This window comes from Solenopsis invicta, chromosome 7 (genome assembly GCF_016802725.1).
Source record: "Solenopsis invicta isolate M01_SB chromosome 7, UNIL_Sinv_3.0, whole genome shotgun sequence".
Lineage (NCBI taxonomy): Eukaryota > Metazoa > Arthropoda > Insecta > Hymenoptera > Formicidae > Solenopsis > Solenopsis invicta.
In genome coordinates, this window is record NC_052670.1 from 10,443,985 (window position 1) to 10,462,780 (window position 18,796).

Below are 18,796 nucleotides of genomic sequence, written 5' to 3' on the forward strand. Positions count from 1 at the left end.
GTTATTAAATTGATTTTCAATTTAATAATAAATGATGTTAATTAACCGTATCTGAACATGTCTGAATGTGAGAACCCTTTTCCCTCTGAAAAAAAAACTGTGAAGAATTTGTGAAAAATAACACTTCAGCCATGGATCGATCGAACCTGGGATCCAAAAGTAAAAAACATATCCTTAAATTGAAGGGATGAAGAAAAAGTGGGACTTAAAAAAAAGTATAAGAACTTTGAAAGTGAAATTTTAACTTCAAGTTCTTATATCTTTTTTCTCGTAAAACATAACTTTATGATAATATAGGTACGGCATTTGATATTTTATAATTGAAATATAAATAATTGATGATATAATAATTTTTAAAAAATATGATGAAATTTTTCCAATTTTATACAAATTTAATACTCGAAATGCAATATAGAAGCTTAAATGTTTCCGCGGACTTGTAGCGTACTAACGAGCGTATTCAGAGACGAGAGTCGCTCCTCGGTGTTGCCTCCCATGCTTTCACCAGTACGATTTTATGTCTCGCGAAAGGGAGACTCGCAGGAAAAGCCTTCCGTCAGCAACATACACCTCCAAATCTGTAAATTATGATGACATGACATACGTTGTCGGAACGAATTCTACAACGGAGGGCCACAATACATCATGTCGACGACGCGACTGCTCGCCGCAAAATTTTACCATTTTGCACAAAGAGACGATGCTTGAGAGAGAATCCAATATTGCGTGGGAGTTGCCCATAGGGGTTGGCAAGGGGTTTCAGCCCCGTCTTCGTCAGACAGGCCGACGCCCTTGCGTCACGGCCATCGACCTACCAGACTTAGAAATGACCAGACTTAAATTAGACGAAGGATATTGATACCTCGACAAGTTATCTGATACAGCAAGTATCGATAATCGATTCAATAAATCTTTTTAAAAATACCTTCCAGAGCCAACATTTTTTCAATGTAGTTTCAGAGTGAAAGAAAAGAGATATCTACGGTAATAGAATCCCGAAAGTAAATGAAATTATTATTAACGTGTTATCTATATCTTTACATAATCTGTAATTTTATTTATTTTGTCATTCAACGTTTTGGCCGATACTTTTTGTTAAAATAACAATTTTCTGCACTAAGAATCAAATTAAAGAAAGTAGAAAGTCAAGTCTTTTGCTGTGATGAAAGTGTTGTAAATTTTCCTATTCACGCCTCGGGTTCCTCCCCATTCGAATTGCTCATGTTTCAATACGCTTCGTGCAGCATGTAAGAATCGAGATCGATTAACGAAGTTACGCTCGTCAAGACACACCCTCGGGCTGTAACGACGTAAATTGTCACGTTTTTCAACGAGTGAAGACGAGTTATATCTTATACTATGGTGAATTACGAGCGCAATTCGCAAGATTAAGTTATCACAATTTACGATTTCATGTAATAATTATGTATCGACAAGAGAGGGAGAGAGAGAGAGAGAGAGAGAGAGAGAGAGAGAGAGAAAAAGAGAGAGATCAAAAGAACTTGAATATACAATAAATTAATACTATCATTTTGTATGTAGGTAGCACATTATTTGGTTATAATTATTATATATCGTATTTTAGAACTAATTATTATTTGACATTTATAAATATAATATCTGTTCATAAATTATTACAAAATTTGTATGAAGAAATATTTTTTATTTATTTCGTTGGGAAAGATTGATGAAAATTGCTGCGCAAATTTTGCTCTTCATTCCTAAAGGAAATTGCGTATCCTTCGCACGCAACGATTGCCAATTTCCGTTGATCGTTCGACGAATTCGCTAGAATCTAGTTTTCTCCCTACAAGCTCGTGTATACTTGGAATAAAATTTCCGTAAATTAATCTGCCCGGTGTATTTCACAAAGAAAAAAAATAAATATACGTAGAATAATGATATATTAAACTGAGAAAAAAATTATCAAGTTTTAATAAATATTTGCTTGAATATTTGCAATAAAATATTTACTTACGGTAGATAAATATTTACTCAATAAAAAAATGATAAGTTAAATTAGTTCTTGTACTGAATAAATATTTATTTACATTTAGTAAAAATTTCATTACAAGTATTCAAACAAATGTTTATTGAAATTTAGTAATTTTTTTCTTTCGGTATACTATTATACCTAGAGCTTTTAATAAAACATTGTTGTACCATCTCAGTTATTTTTTTGCTACAAATTAACGATCAGGTTCAAAGGAATAAAACTCCATAACTTAATAAAAGAAACTAATGAGCCATATGCTGGATCTTATTACATATAAAAAGCATATATACATTCTTGATTAAATTTGTATGTGCAAATTAAATTTGATTAAGATTGTGTGCACTTTTTATTACTGTTTGTAATAAGATTGCAAATCAGTAAGAACACACTCAAGATGATCCAATGGAGATCAAAACGTTTAGATATTGGATATAAATAAGTGTTGATTAAGTTATAACATGCGATATAGATCCAGCATATGGCTCATTAGTTCCCCTTATTAAGTTATTATATTTTTTCGATGTATTAAATGAGATCAAGGCTTTTGCATTTTAAAATTATCTGAAGACCTTAACTATTATGATCGACACTCCAAGCAATTTAAATGTCAAGTACATGTAGAACTGACCGCGCCCTTCCTTCTATTGATGTTAAAAATACATATGTGTAGAGGAATATTTTTAAAACTATAGAAAAAGATAAAATTTCTCATATTTTGTGATAAAAATTTCAATATATAAAAAGGAAGACAATGTTATTTACCGAAAAGTCGATATTTATCAAATAATCTATATTTACTAAGTAACCTAGATAAAATTGCCAATTTCGCAACATTGCGTGACTACACGCCTAATTTTAAATACGCTTGCGACATTTTTACACGTACTACCTGCATTGAAAGAACGACAGCTATTTCGGAAGCCTTCAACATGCGAATCGGCGACGTCCTTCGCGAACATTTTCGCAAGACTCGAGGACGGCTGTTATTGATTGGAAGGAAGGTTCGAAGCCGGGAGCAGCTGAGCTGCTACCCTTGTCCTTTTCCTGCGTTTCGAGCCCGTGCGCGCACGTGGCCTGCCGTCGCTCGCGCCCCATTCATAACAGCAACCCCCAGCAACACCCTAAGATCACCCTAACCGGGGTACACAGCTGTTGCCATGGGAGACATATCAGTACCTTATTAAGACGGTGCCGCTCCACCAACGACTTTTATCGGCCGATCGTTATAGAGACGCCGTTTATTGCCGGCGCGATTGCTTTTGCGACGCGATGGACTGTTTTAATGAGAATACGGAGCTTGGATGTCGAGTGACAGCTCTCAAATGCAAATCAGTTTTCAGCAATATGAAGTTTAATTTTTTTTTTTTTTTTTTTTTCGTATCTCCGTTTATATATTTATAACGTATTACAATTTCCTGTTGAAATCACGCGACGCCTCTTGAGTTTCTTTTTAACTCGGTGGAACTGGCAACCATCGCGTCGTCGTGTCTTTATCATCTAACACATCGTAAAGATGAGTATCTGTTTTCTGTTACAGACCTTTCGAAGAATCGTTTCAGTGAGTTACCGGAGGAAGTCACGGAATTTCCATTCCTCGAAAAGCTGCATCTTTATCATAATGCCATAAGAATAATCCCGGAAACCGTCGTGATGCTCCAGTCCCTGAACTACCTCGATCTTAGGTTGGTATATACTTGTGTACATATTTACACATACACACATACACACATTGGATTGCGCGATACAATATCGTAAGCATCCTGTATGATATAGTATAATAGTGCCGATAATAATAAGCTCCCGCTATACTACGCAGCACAGTATAATTAAAAGTTGTAAATACTTCAAAAGTTATTGCGAGAATAATCGATATTAACATGCGATTTATAATTAATTTATTATAATTAATTATTTATTGATTGTATTTATATAATTATTTACTGAGCAATTCTTCGATTTGAAAAAGATTTCGACGAAAAAGACGTACTTCGATTAATTTTTAACAAGTGCATGTCTTAAAAAAGTTAATATCTTATTCTGAAATATTTTTAAGCCTGAAATTAAATTAACTTATTGAAATAATATATTAAAATTTATATCAATTTATTAAAATAGTTTATTGAAGTTAAGCAATTATTGTTTCTTCACTAATTGATTATCCGTTTAAAAAAGTTTCAATTCGTGGCGATTATAAGTTTAATGAGAAGTCTGACGAATTTACTTAAAGCAGACAATATCTTGATCCGCAGTCGAAACCAATTGACGTCGCTACCTCGAGAGATATGCAGGCTACCCCTTCAGACCTTGCTAGTCGCGCACAACAGATTAGCATCTCTGCCAGACGAGCTGGGCAGGATGACAGCATTAGCAGAACTGGACGCAGGTTGCAACGAAATCACGAGTCTTCCAGCTCGAATGGGCGACCTTGCGCGACTCCGGTCTCTGGACCTGAGGAGCAACTTGCTGGTGCACCTGCCTATAGGTAGGCCCGCCTTTTTATGATTGCAGTACACACGACAGATGTTTATCACGCTCGGATAAACTCGCTACTTTAATCGAGATTGCCTTAACTGCTTTAATACGATTGAGAAATAATTGTATCTATACCGATAGCTTGCTAAAAAAAAACTTGCTTAGAATTTAAAAGTAACTCTTAGTAGATTAACAAATTGGCTCTAACAAAATCAGCGCTCGCTAAAGAGAATCAGTCTTTATAAATCAATTCTGGATTATTTTTTTAAATTTTTGTTTGTTAAGCAAAATAAAAAAAGTTGAATCTAAACGAAAAGAAATTAAAAAAAAATATGAAAGCTATGAGTTGTGATTGTTCTGACGATCAGAATTGATGATCAAATGCGAGAAATTAGTTCCTTAAATCGCATTTTTACGTAGAACTGACGTACCTGAGGCTCGTGAAGCTGGATATTAGCGGCAATCGAATATCTGTACTTCCAAATGAGATGAGGAAGATGAAGAGCTTAGTGGATTTCAGACTGTCCGACAATCCGCTGACCTCGCCGCCTGCCTCGGTGAGCATTAGCATTTTAACGATTCGTTTGTTTTCACTCAAGTCTCCTTTCTGCGATTCGTATTCCTACGTTCCTTCTTCCCGCGACAAACTTTTTAATAAAACCGTATGCGATTACTTCATCCATCAAACTACCGTTTCCTTCAGTCACAGGCTGTCTGCCCACGGAATTGCCGACGATTGCAAAACCGGTGCCTTTCGCTTCGCTACTTTATTCGATACTTTATTTGAATTCATGAATCAATATCTCCGCTACTCTAGAACGTCAATATCATTCTGCATATTGCGCCGGGAGACAGCGAAACGAAGGAAATGCGGGACGTCTTTTCTTTCCCGAGAATACCGATCTCATGCGCTAAAAGGTGATCGTTTTCACTGCCGCTTTCAGCTATGCATTCGCGGGCGAACGCACATTTTCAAGTACTTGGAGAGGCAGGCAGCGAAGCACGAGAGGGCCAGAGGCGGTCGAACGCGGCGGGCACCACTGGATGCGAGAGGTCACGCGACATTGGACACGAGGTCACACCGGCGGCACAACGTCGATAGCGGGTACAGCACCAGCGACGGCGTTGACAAACGTTGGTCCCAGGAAATCCACAGCGCGGTTAGTTTCACCGTCGCTCTTGTGGCCTTTCCGCTATCGCTGCATCTTCTACACATGCTGTACAACTACTTCCTCGCAAAGCTATTCGGCGAGCCTGCCGCCGAATCGCCCGTAGACTTCTGACCTCTCCCCCCTTTCTCCAAAGATCCAATGCGGATAATCGGCCATATGAATAAACACCGAAGCACAAATGCTTTCGCTTTTACTTCGTTGAAGAAAATTTTGGAAGATATAAACATGTTAGATCATATACAATAATCGAAGCGGAGTAAATATTTTTTTACTCTAATTTTTTAACGAAGAAAATGTGGAACGAATAAGTGAAGCATTATATTACAGCATTTGTTTACATACTTATGTAGTTAGAGTACTTATTTGTGCGAATAATAAGATAGATACTTAGTAGATGTATCTATTAAAATATTTTATAACAGTAATGTACTGTGGGATATTTTTGTTTTACATTTTTGATTTAGAACAAATGCATTTATTTCCTAAAATACTTCTTTTTTAAGAACCTTCAATTCTATTATTCATATGACCTCTTGGAATCGTTTTAGAAAAAATGATTATCTGTCTTTTTTTGTAAATTTTCATGCAATGTTTGTATATAAATTATTGTACAAAAAGAAAGGCAAGCGATTTCCTCTAATCAATTGATCTCTAATTAAAATCATTGTACAAAGTACACGAATAAAATTCTGTCAATACGCAAAGTGCACACAACTCGCGATTTTACATGCCTCCTATTGGCCACCGTTTGCGTGCAGGTACACGACGGCGAAGTTCGCAGCTTGTGGCGGCAGGAATGTTCACCGCTCTCGATAACGCTACCGCATGAGGTAGGCGTGAACGGATCCTGCAGCGGCACGTCGACACCGAGCACGATTTCACCCGGGGAGCACACGTCCCTGGAGGATGAGTTAGGCAAGGTAGGCTTGTATGTAGGAAAAACAAGTTAATGATCGCCATTCTAATTATTTACCAAAAAATAAGGTAATTAAACAAACTTTTTATCAATTGTAATATTGCTTTTTTCGAGTAGGAATAATGTCCAGCTTTTCCCTATTTCTTATATTCAGCAAATAAAAATACCGACTTTATACATATGAATGATTTACCAATAGAAACTACGTAATATCTCAAAGAAATAAAATTTTCGTGATAACTATCTAAACTATAGAGAAAACAGGTTGCTATAAGAGATTACAACACAATTAGTATCGATGTAATTCTGATAGATGGAATAGGATAATAGTAAGATATACTATTGTTATCAAAAACTTATCGCACTATTTCTGTCTGAAGTGTTTAAGCAACAGACGAATAGACTACTAGGAACTTTAAAGGATGACATAGCCGCTATATTTAGCTGTCGAATAGATCTCAAGTCGCGCTACGGTAATGATAGTCGTCTCAACAAGTCGCTCTTGGCTATCGTTCAAATCTTGTTATAAAGCCTTGACCTAATAAAACGTCACGTTAACGACGGACGTTTCAAAATTACGGCATGTTGCATCACTAGTAAAATGTTCATGTATATTTTGTGAAATCGCCTGCTTTCTCATGTTTACTGTTTCTCTCACGTATCGGAGCCTAGTACGTGATTTTTCAACAAAATCTATAATTAAGATAATGGGCAGAACGTAACGTTAATTAAAAATTAATTGGAAATATTCCTTATCCAAAGAGGGAGATTTTAATTCCCAAGATAAAAAAAGATTAAGTTTTTTAAAGTTAAGTTTAAATTTATCTCTGTTTAAAAAGTTTTATGACGATGTTAAAAATTATAGTTCACACTTTAATGCGAAATCTCTTGCAGGCGATGATATTGCACGATCAATTGGAAAAGAGGAGATTAGAGAGGAGCGCCTCGGAGAATGGGGCGGACATTCGAAGACCGATGATCTCCGGCCTTCAACACACATCGATTACGCCACCGGGGTGAGTGAAGCCTCTCACTACGATGATCAGTGGGTCAATTACCCGATCCGCGTGCTTTCCCCCCCGAAATAAACAAGCGCGGTCCCTCGATGTTTGATATTGTGATACGAATTTGTCACGGTAGTTTAAATATATACATATACGTATACTTGCATGCGTGCATGTGCATTATCGTGGCTGGCAATCCCTTTTTACAGCCATCTGGAGTCCACGCATTTGACGAGTCAGTCGCAGATATCGTCCGCACAGCAATCGGTACACCCGCTCCAAACCGCAACGAGTCCCGCTACGATGGTGAACGGCGACGATAAGAGGCCGTTCAATCACATACAGACGTATAGGTAACCTCGCTTTGGACCATATCAACAAAAGCCCCTGTCCGTCCGAGTTTATCTCATATTATCACGTTTGCGTTACTCATTTACTCATTTGTACGTCTGGTAGGCGCGCCTGGTAATGCTGTGACGTATTATATGCGTTAAGCAACTACGAGTGACCTTGCGTATTAATCCTCTTCAGTATGCAAGACAGTTACGCGTTTGATTATAAGTGTGTTTTAAAAAAAGGTTTATTTTATATATAAAATGCATATATCATTTAAATAAAGATATATAAATTAAGATGTCATTAATGATTGATTTTTGAGAAATAAGATTTAAAAAATTACTTTTCCACCCTTATTCTAAAGTATCGTAAGGTTCTAAAGAGGATTAATACGTTGTGAAATTGTAATAACGCTTTCGGTATTTTATACATTGTTGTCTTGCTTTAATCCTTCATACTTTCAAGATCATCAGATAACATACGTGAAAATTATCATATCATGTTCTTATATAGATTATGAGAGCGTATGCTTTGATATTATAAGCCATTTTATTCCCAGGGAATACAAAGAAGCTTTGAAGCAGCAGAGAGCTAACGAAGGTCTAAGCGTGTACAGACCTCGCGAGCAAGTGACGCCTCCAGGCAACGAAACGCAAAACGAGACCGACATGGGCAACAATAAAGAAACTATTACTCTGACTGGCAAGCAAATCTTCAACGAAGATAACGCATTGAAGAGGCCGGTACAAAAGGTTACTCCATCACGAATAAACTACCAAAGCACGCCGATCATCAACGGTAGTAATAACGAGTACAACAATAAAAATGGAAAATATCTCGAGCAACCTTATAAAAAGCCTAGCTCGCCCATCAAAACTTCCACTAGTATCCTGTCCACGAATTCAAGTCCAGCTCACGCGCCTAGGCTTGTGAAAACTGCTGTTGGTTACGTTGAAGGTAATCGTTTAAACTAAATTTAAATAAAAATAATAGATTCGCTCGATAAGATATTCGCAGATAATGTATAAGAGCAATTTTATATTTTACAAAAAAAATTTCTCTTATACATTTCATACAGCATAAGAGAGAACTTTGATTACACAATGTGCTCATAGTATGCGCATGTTTATTAGGCAACAACAGTCCAAGCAGAAATGGCGGCAGTCCGAAATCCCCACGATCCGTCACATGGAATAGTAACGTGCCTGAAAAGTATTCCTTTACTATGAGGAGAGAATTTGAACGTGCCAAAGAAGAGGCTGATCTCATCGAACAACTACGAAGCGTAAGCGCCATGTTACGAAAAACAATTTTAATTATCTCTACAGTATAATCAAGAATATATTTATCTAATAGCACATAGAGACAAGATTGAAGATGGCATTGCCAGAGGACCTCGCACCAGCGTTAACGGACGGCGTTGTTCTCTGTCACCTGGCGAACCATGTTAGACCGCGATCGGTTGCTAGTATACATGTTCCTTCTCCCGCTGTAGTGAGTATTTTTTCATCATTTTGTGAACATGAGTTTTCGTACGTCGGTAGTCTGACCTCTACATTTTTTTTTTGTAGCCTAAACTGACGATGGCACGATGTAGGCGTAACGTCGACAACTTCCTCGAGGCGTGTCGGAAGATTGGCGTTGATGAGGTAAGAAACGTCATCAATCTTATTAACTAGTTCCAAAGAAGTTTGTGCTTCTCTTTCGCTCAGGGCGTATACTACACATGCATGAGACACGCTGTCATCAATAGTGTACGACGTATCATGAAACATGTTGATACGGTGGATACTCCATTTCGAATGAATTAATCCGATTTTTTTTTTTTTTTTTTACAAATGGTGATGCGGCAAGAAAATCATGATAGCAATTGTGCTGTACGATCGATCGTGCGTGCTTCGTTGAAGAGTAGAACGTAAAACTGAATACGAGACTCAGTTTACTCTTTACGAAACACGATCACCAATTGACGATACCTTCATCGAGCGTTGTCCTTAGATCTGTCGAACCTGCTTGATGAACAGTCGGACAGAAAAAATTTATCGAATCGTCCGTATATATCGTGACTAACGCTTCGGCAATCTAGCCGTCACTTCTCGATGACACTTTCAACGACTACTAGTCAGTCCCCGATTTTGATCTCATTTTGATCGAATTGCAAACCGATTTTAAGAAGACATACGGGCATTATAGTTGTAAAAATACAAGCCCAAGAGACAAAAAAAAATAAATTGACGAAGAAACTTTAGTTGCATGTGCCTAAATTCCAATTCGCTTTGTGTTGCTTCTTCAGGGAACAGTACTTCTGTACTTCGAGCTCTCACCTTTCCTGCCATCCGATTATCTCATCGATTAACATCCACGGAACAACTATCCCCAATTGTACAAACAATCCGAATAATTCTTCATCAGTCATTATATAAAATACTACTATATATATTACTGTTGCTTTTTCCTATCCATTCTTCCTCTCGATATCCCTCGATTATTTTCTAGATGGAACTTTTGATACAGATCCTTAACAAATAAATTGATTGCACTCGATTTTAATATTGTTCAAAGCAAATTTCAATTAAAAAAAAAAAAAAAAAAAAAACAGAAATAAGTCAAAATTCTATCAAAAGTTCTGTCGCGGAGGAAAACAATTTCCTTCTACCACGTGGTGATAGGCTGGGATGTAACAGAACGGCTATCTCCCGAGGAATGCTTCTTTTTTCATTACTACAAAAATAGGGCCTTCCTCGGAGAGGACAGAATTTATACGTTTTAAGTGAGAAATGTTCTCACATAAAGTAGAAACTGGGACTGAGTAGTATCGTTGTTGGTGTTGCAGGAGGTGTTATTGGACGCGGATGCAATCATGGACGTGGGTTACATGGACGCGTACGGGCTGGAGGCTCTGGCGCGCCTCGTCACCGCTCTTTTCCTTATTCGCGATGAGGGGGAGAGTGGCATCAAAAAGCCGGCCGCAGATTCACTCTATACAATTCAAGACCGCGTTTTGTCCGCGATGCTTTTTACAACATTCCTATCCGCCCTGGTTCTACTCTATTTCTTCCCAATCCCCGATTAATAAGACGATGTTGGAAACGGAAAGCCGTCAGTATACGAAAAATGAAGAATCGACGAATTGAGAAAAGGGGGAAAAAATACCAGGACCGGAAGACACGGAATCTCGAGACGACGATTCTCAGAGTAGCTACATTCTTTTTTGACTAAACCATCGTCGCGTCAATTTCGCTTTTGATAACCGTATCAGTCTGAGAATCACCGTCTCGTTTGAACAACGATGTAGGCGACACTTTCATTGTTCGTTTCGTAATTCGATATTTTTAGGATTATATTCGGTTATTTTTGTCGGCTCTTTGTACTTACGTCTATTAGGACTAAAGAAAGTGTCGCATCAGATCCAACTTCGATGTCAAAGATTCCCAAATGGTGCTTAGCCAGTCGCTTTGAATGAAGAAAAAAATGTGCGTTAATATTCAATAGATACGACACATTTCTTCTTTGAGAAAAAAAGACTAATGGTCTAAATGTCTAAACGTTTACGTAACAGAACACTAGAGAGTCATCGGCATCGAAGTACTCTGTAATTTTTTAAAGTGTCTTTTGAGTAGATTAAAGAATGGTTGGCGCCGCTGTCGCACTTAGACACTTTAAAGGATATCAGAACATATCTTTTGTCGCATGACAAATTGTCGCTAATCCTCACAAGAGGCAACGTACTTAGCTTTCGAGAATCGACTCATCGCGATAGTAGCTTTAACGAAGTTGTTCGCTTTTTTCGACCTACGCTCGCGTAAGTTTCCTCGTTTGAACGCACGAGCGAGGAATCTTGCGGTCAGCGGAGAATTTTCGGAAATAGTTTTTAAGTGTTGGTAGGCAGCTTGATGGAACATTTAGTCGACTAAGTAGTATGTAAATATCTTTTTTCTGAAAAAGCCTTCATTCTTTATCGACAATTGCAAACGGGGGATATCGACAAAAGTTCAGGTGATAATATCCCCTGGAAGACACAACGTTTTATTTTATATTCTGTGTACTCGCGTTAGTTTTCTTCGGGCTTATCGCGAATTAACGTAAAATCAAAGAGCGCAATCAAAGTGAAAAGCGCTCGCATATCACATTCAGTTATTTGTGAATGTACCTTACAGAATGAGCCAGTTATAAGATCGCCGCTTGTAATCGCGCAAGCCGGCAGTCAGCGACTAGAACGATGAAATATTTTGATAAAAAGAAGAAAAGGATAACGGTCGAAAATCGAGAGTTGATGTGCAATACTCGTTCAAGAATTGTACAAGTCATATATATCCCGTTTGACTTTCCGAATTCTCGGGAAGTATTCATTGCCTTCTATATTATGAAAGCCTCAGAATCCCAATTAGCTAGTATTGCGACATCATTCTCTGCGCCTGGGTCTGCAATTGTCTCTCAGGAAGAGAAGAGAAAGAGCGAACGGAAGGATAGCTATGGATGCCTTCGATGGCAATATTTTTTTAAGATTCGACCAATGAACCGCCTATGGCTCTTTCAGGATTGGTGGGTCTGTGATAGGTAGCCTGCGAGTGTTACATGATTCACGAAAAAGGTGCTAAAGGAATCTCTTTCATTTCGAGGATTTTCTATTTTGATAATGTAAGATCTAACGAAAGGAGGGTTTAAAGATGTAACGGTGACGTTTATATTTATTCGTTATAAGTTAGAAGCGACATCGCTTCCCTTATTCGTAATTTCGTAGGTAGATCGATCGTCTTCGAACTTTTCGATTATTCAGTATAACAGGAACCACGTTTTCGTTTCGGAAGAGAAGAAATAAAATAAAGCACTCTTCGATATTTTCTCGACCAAGCAATTTGGTCGTAGTCTAAAAAAAAAGGGATACTGTACTTTAGATCAACGTTACTTTGATCTCAGCGTTAATTTTGCTCGAGTTCCGCTTTTGAAAAGTAAGAAATGCAAATTTTGAAATTTGAAAAATAAGAATGTGAAAAGTGTATTTTTTACCGAGATTCAATCATCACCGTTAAACGTAAATATTGTGTCTGTATTAATTAATAAAAATTAATTATTCGATCCGATTCTAATTATAGCAGTCAAAATTTGAACTGACAGAAATTATACTTGATAATTTCTGACGAAAATTATATCGATTTAAACTCTGGGGTACTCTTTTTTCAGTAGAAACAGCTATAAAAATACGCACGAAAAAGTAAGCAATCGAGATCAAAGTGACCGCGATATTTGATGGTAGAGACACGGTGCCTGCTACCTGCCAATTTATTTTCATAAAAACTCGATAAGAACGTAGAGGGCATACATCTATGTGTAAGCATATACCTAATATTCTAATGTTAAGAAAACGCTCTTCAGATTTGTAGACGGGATCCTTGTCGGAAAAGAAGACAGATACAATATTACATCACATCCAGGTGATTGATAGACAGTGGGCTTCTCAGACAGTGATTTTGATACTAATCGTCGCAAAGTACTTAAGACAGTGCCAAATTTCTCAACATGTTCCATTGAATGTGACATTGCTTCGTTTTTCCGACAAGATCCTAGGTCGTCGGAAAAATCCTAACGCGAAGCGACACTAATCGTTGCGAATTGCTGAAATTACGCTTGAGCCAAGCAAATTCTTTGAAAATAATTGGAACTTTCAGAGGGCAAGGTTCCTCGTAAAAAAAGAGGCGTAGGATTCTTTTCGTAAGTGGGCCTTATGACGGGCGACCATGCTATACTTCGAGAGAGAGACTATCATATAAGCATAATACGTATTTATACGTGTATTTATCGTCGCGAGTCGACACGTGCATTATTCTATGCAGCATGCCAGTGTATATTGTTTTTAAGGGGTTGCAAGAGCGAGCCGTATCTTCCATAATTTCATGCTCGAATTCAGTCCGCGATCTTGGCGAGAGATGCATTTTGAGGCATGTACACAGAGGCATTGCATCCTCGCGTTTGCAGTCGGAGTGGATTTTTGCACTTTCTAGTCTATAATAGTATCGTTATTTATTATGAGTTGTCAAACTATCCCGGTTCTAGTCAGATTATTTTCTCCTCTTGCATTTCTCTTCTGCAGTTTTAGTAACTTGTTGTGGCTTCTTCGTGACCTCCACGTATTGATGATTTCCCAATTATTATTCATTACTTAACGCAACTATTATATTTAGTCAGTTTAGAGCAATGTTCTTTTATTGGAACGCCCGACGTTCATATTCTACGACTTTCCTGAAATTATATCTCATGAATTATTTTCGCTTTGCTTAATTTATTTATATTATAATATCATCAAATTAATTTTTTAATAGTTCCTTTTTTAGCCTTAATCAAATATTATTTTGTTGCATTTATTTATTCGACACTAATAATTATCGAAAGAGGAATTCGTTACCTCTTTTACATTTTGTGTGAAAAATTAACGATACCCGCGTCAAACGATCAAAGTATCCGTAGTAAATATATATATGCCTCTTGGAAAAAAAAATGATCGGAATGTCGAAAGTTTCGAACTGCAATTGTCGATCGTAAATTAAAAATTGCACCGTCAGTGGACAAATTATCATCTCCGGGCGTTCCGAATCTTAAACGCGTAATTAGGCGGTCCGCTAATAACTTCCGCACTTACATCCAACGAGCGAATCGTCCATTATGGAATAACGAATGAACGGCCGGACGATGACAAGTCATCATCCGGATATATTCCATTACGTTTAATCATCGATCATTACGACGGGTGCCTAATGATCCTTCGCGGGGACGCGAATACGAATGGTCGCGACGGCCACGTCACGTCAGTATTATTCTCATTAGAATTGGACGAGATGTCGAGGTATTGAGTATAGTATTCTCAACAATTTAAGACTGGATTCGAATTTTTTTTTAGCGCATACCAGTGTATACTTCGTATCGTCAGTTGCTTAGCACAATGGTTCACGTTTGATCTACGTGATTGCCCGACACGTGCTAAACCTTCATACTATCTTCGCAAACGGGCCGGCACAAATAATTTTGTAACGACGACGATCAGTAGCTAGTATAAAAAAAATATTGAAGATGATCAGTGCGAAAAGCAATCGTTAGATTAAATTCGATCTAACGCCTTAGAGTAAAAACGTAGAATAAAAATTTTGTACGAAACTTTAATTCATCCAGTCGTACTAGTCGAGGATCAATCTCGTAGATCGTAGCATTGAAATTTTATCGATAGCTTTCGCTTTCGCAAGAGGCTACAATTGCTATTAAGCATATTGGAAATAAAAAAAATCGAAAAAGAGGGTTATTTAAAGGAGGGAGAAAAATACGAAATCATTCCGTTTGCGTTTAGCTTATGTAATTGTATAATTTTTGTAAGGTGCGCGAAGAGAAAGAAAAAGCTTATATATGCAGAAATATATATATATATATAGAGATAGATATATATTATATATGAAAACAGATATATAGTTCGTTGAAGCTAGTTCTTTTACATCGTTTCTCGTGATCTTTCTTTTATTTTTTTTTCCTTTTTTTTACGTTAACGTTAACGTATGTAAGTCAATTAAATTATTTGCTAGCTCGATAAATCCACTTGGTGCTTGGTGTACTTTCGTCCGTTGTTGTTTCTGTAAGCTTCTAGAGCTTGTCTATTTATATACATATCCTATATTTATTGCGCGCGTTGTCCCCTTAAACTAACTTCGTACTTGCACGATCGATGCCTGCTCACCGAGCTCAAGACAATAATTTCTTTCTGAATAAATAATTTGGCTTAAGCGGCCAGGATCGACGAGCCTAGCACGATCGACTCGTACCAACTCGATCTTTGCGTGTACAATGCGAAGCGCCCAGCATCAACCGAAAAAACGCACATATGCACAATGCATTTACGTCGTTTCGGTCGAGTCGGGTTCAATTTCCGTCACATTCATTTTAAATCGTACCATCATTCATTGGCGTATGTTGATTACAAAAGAGAAAGGACATTTTTTTATTTGAGTATTACTTCTACGCATTTGCGAAGAAAGTATTCTAAAGTGGCTTATCGAATCTCATTGAGTATACGTCCGCTAATTTTAGACTTCTTAAGCTTCCTGATTTCTTCGTCTTAAGAGAGAAATTTGGAACAGTTTCTTTATCTAAGTATATATTTATACATAAAATCTAAATGGATATGTTGTAATTTAATGAATCATTAATTGAGATTGATAATTTAAGTAATTACTATATTGAGGATTAGTATTTAAAAAATGTCCAGTTGTTTTTTAATTAAAATTCACAGGTTTTTGATCATAGATTTACGCTTATTGCGTTATACAATAAATAATAATAAAAAAAAAAATGACAATCCAATTCGAGAGACGATCCAGTCCGAATCGAAATTTCAAGTAAAATCGTACTCAGGAAATATGTGCGTTTATTAGCCGAATGCTGCCTGCAATTTAAACGAGTGCAATTATTCGACCCGATTCGATCCGAAGCATCGCCGTTCAACGATCACGATCGCGCGCCACCGACGTAAAAACGCGCACGTTCACACGAATCGCACGATCGTCGTATCTCACAAATATCGTATCTCGCAAGTGTCGCAGTGTGTTTCGTTTTTCTGTCTTTCATATTTAATTTATTTATAAAGCATGTTGCGTACCGACACTCGTCCGTCGTCCCTGACGCTTCGTTATTAGAGAGTACGGTCCCAGCGGCGTAATGCGAAGAGACAATCATCGCATCTTTCCCTCGATTTTCGCCGAATCGATCGACCAAGAACTAAAATCTCTTTAATTGTCTCGCCGCTCGGACCACAGCGATATATCATCGACCTTGTTTTTCTCCTTTGAGGTGTACTCTGTAACGTTGATTGTATGGGTAAAAAAAAAAAGAAGCATAATGATTGTAATACTATAGCCATTTATAATAAAATATCCTTTTCTTAAAACGTCTACGCTCACTCAGTGATGGAGTACAACGAATCGAAGGAATTGCGACCTCGACAACCATTTCTTTACTTCGCTGCATATTTTTTTTTCGCAAAATATTTTTAATTTAAAATATAATGCACTTTGCCACTTTGATCGCTCCTGCTAATATTCTCAAAAGGCTTCGTGTATCTTTGGAGAAAATTTTCCTAACCGAGTTCGCGAACTTGCATACGTTTTTAGACACGCTCTGACGTTATCCAGTCTCGCCTTTATCTCTATTTCATGAAAGATTCATTATATTCTCTCGATTCATACATTTATGCATTCGCATATTATTTGGACGTTTTCCGCTTGAGTAACAGATCGGATTTTACCATCTGTCTGATCGTTCTGGTATCGCACCCAGACGTCTGATAAGATACTTTCAAGAATTATACTGATCATGGGTAAAAGATTCGCGGTACTCTATATTTTTATTCACGCATATTTAATCGAGATAAACACATTTCTTGTTATCGCCTAGAGAATATTTTGGTACAGTTGTCTAAAAATATGTCGTGAAACTGCTTAAAAGGAACAGCTCCAATTTTTTTTTTTTACATATCATTTAGGAATTTTTTTCTTCTTTTAGATATTTTCGACACTTTTTAGATTGTGATTTAAATTAATCGCGCATTTTTAATCGAGAACGACAGACGAAAATATTTACGCGCCGCAGAAAAACGAGAAGTGCTAAAGACACGTACGTGTCTCTTGCTGATTTTTCAGAATCTCGTATGCTGCGCCAGCGACGTCCTGGAGGGAGGTCGCGGGGTCGTACGTGTCGCGGTCACCGTGTCCGAGCTGCTGAGGTTCCATCAGACACGCTCGCCCCTGCAGACGTCCTCGAGCATGCCGAACCACGTGCCTGCTTAGCGCCAGACTATCTAATTCGCGAGATCGCCTGGCGAAAGAGTCCGGAGTCCGTCTCCCTCCCGCGCAGGGAGAGGGAAAGAGGTGAGGATGAGCCGCGAGCGAGGCGACAGCGACGGATGTGCTCGAAACGCACTCGAGATGCACTCCGAGACAGAGACAGATGAGGCGCTCGACGCGAATCTTCCCTGCTTCGAATCGTGAGAACTGAACCGAAATTTGCTCGGCCGCTTCGGTTTCAGCGTAAGCGAAGCATTCGTGGGTCGGCAACTCGATATGCGAACTGATTAATCAATCCTTAACTGATCTGACCTCTATGTTTTTATTGATTATATATGAGTTTTGGAAAAATTGATTTCAAGAATAGTTAATAGATTACTTCAGTAAAGTGATTAAAATTTGGAAAGAGAAATGAATTTTTTTAGCCAAATTAAAAATTCCAAATAATTTCATATATACTATATATATATATAATTTCATGTAACAGATTATTTGGATTTTATCTGAACTCGCATAATAAGCAAACAGGCCGAGCATATGAAAGATGTGAATTTAAAAAAACACGTTTATTTTAACATTTATTAATTTAAACATTCTTTAAAAGCATTTTAATTATTAAAATTTAAACAGATTGAACCCTCGGACATTTCGGCTACACAGAGCCTTCTTTAGCAAAGTAAATATTATTATTAAAAATGTAACGACGTCAAAACAGTAATAACAATTTTTAATATCAATTAAGTCTGAAAAATTATAAATATGTCAATGAATCAGAGATCCGTAAGTAAGTTAAGAATGACACGTCAAAAATTAAAAATATCAAATAAGAATTAATGATTTAACAGTATAAACAATGTAAATTATGACCGACATAGCTTTAACAAGAATGAGAATGATATAGCGAGGTGTACAATAATCATGCTACACGAAAATCTAACCAGTGCAAAATACTCTGTTAAATTTCAAAACGCATCGTGTGAAGAAGGCTCTGCGTAGCTGAAACGTCCGAGGATCAAATTGTTTGAATTTTACTAATTAAAGTGTTTTTAGAGAGTGTTTAAACTAATTACTGTTAAAATAAACGC

At 37.4% G+C, this 18,796-nt stretch overlaps 1 protein-coding gene across 5 annotated transcripts in view; it reads left to right on the plus strand.

The window, feature by feature from the left end:
• The window catches only part of LOC105205014 (leucine-rich repeat and calponin homology domain-containing protein), a 48,837-nt gene extending 30,450 nt beyond the window's left edge, over positions 1-18,387 (plus strand). The window contains exons 2-13 of one of the 5 annotated variants that reach the window (XM_039452012.1): positions 3,534-3,678; positions 4,246-4,478; positions 4,889-5,025; positions 5,413-5,628; positions 6,399-6,560; positions 7,451-7,572; positions 7,770-7,913; positions 8,456-8,853; positions 9,012-9,181; positions 9,253-9,390; positions 9,468-9,545; positions 10,730-16,816. In XM_039452012.1, the coding sequence (XP_039307946.1) occupies positions 3,534-3,678; positions 4,246-4,478; positions 4,889-5,025; positions 5,413-5,628; positions 6,399-6,560; positions 7,451-7,572; positions 7,770-7,913; positions 8,456-8,853; positions 9,012-9,181; positions 9,253-9,390; positions 9,468-9,545; positions 10,730-10,969 (2,183 nt within the window). In that variant the 3' untranslated portion in view covers positions 10,970-16,816. Of the gene's footprint in view, positions 1-3,533; positions 3,679-4,245; positions 4,479-4,888; positions 5,026-5,412; positions 5,629-6,398; positions 6,561-7,450; positions 7,573-7,769; positions 7,914-8,455; positions 8,854-9,011; positions 9,182-9,252; positions 9,391-9,467; positions 9,546-10,729; positions 16,817-17,567 lie in introns of those variants that run through there. The other 4 variants (XM_026138983.2, XM_039452013.1, XM_039452016.1 and 1 more) reach the window with 4 other exon arrangements.
• The last annotated feature ends 409 nt before the right edge of the window (positions 18,388-18,796 follow it).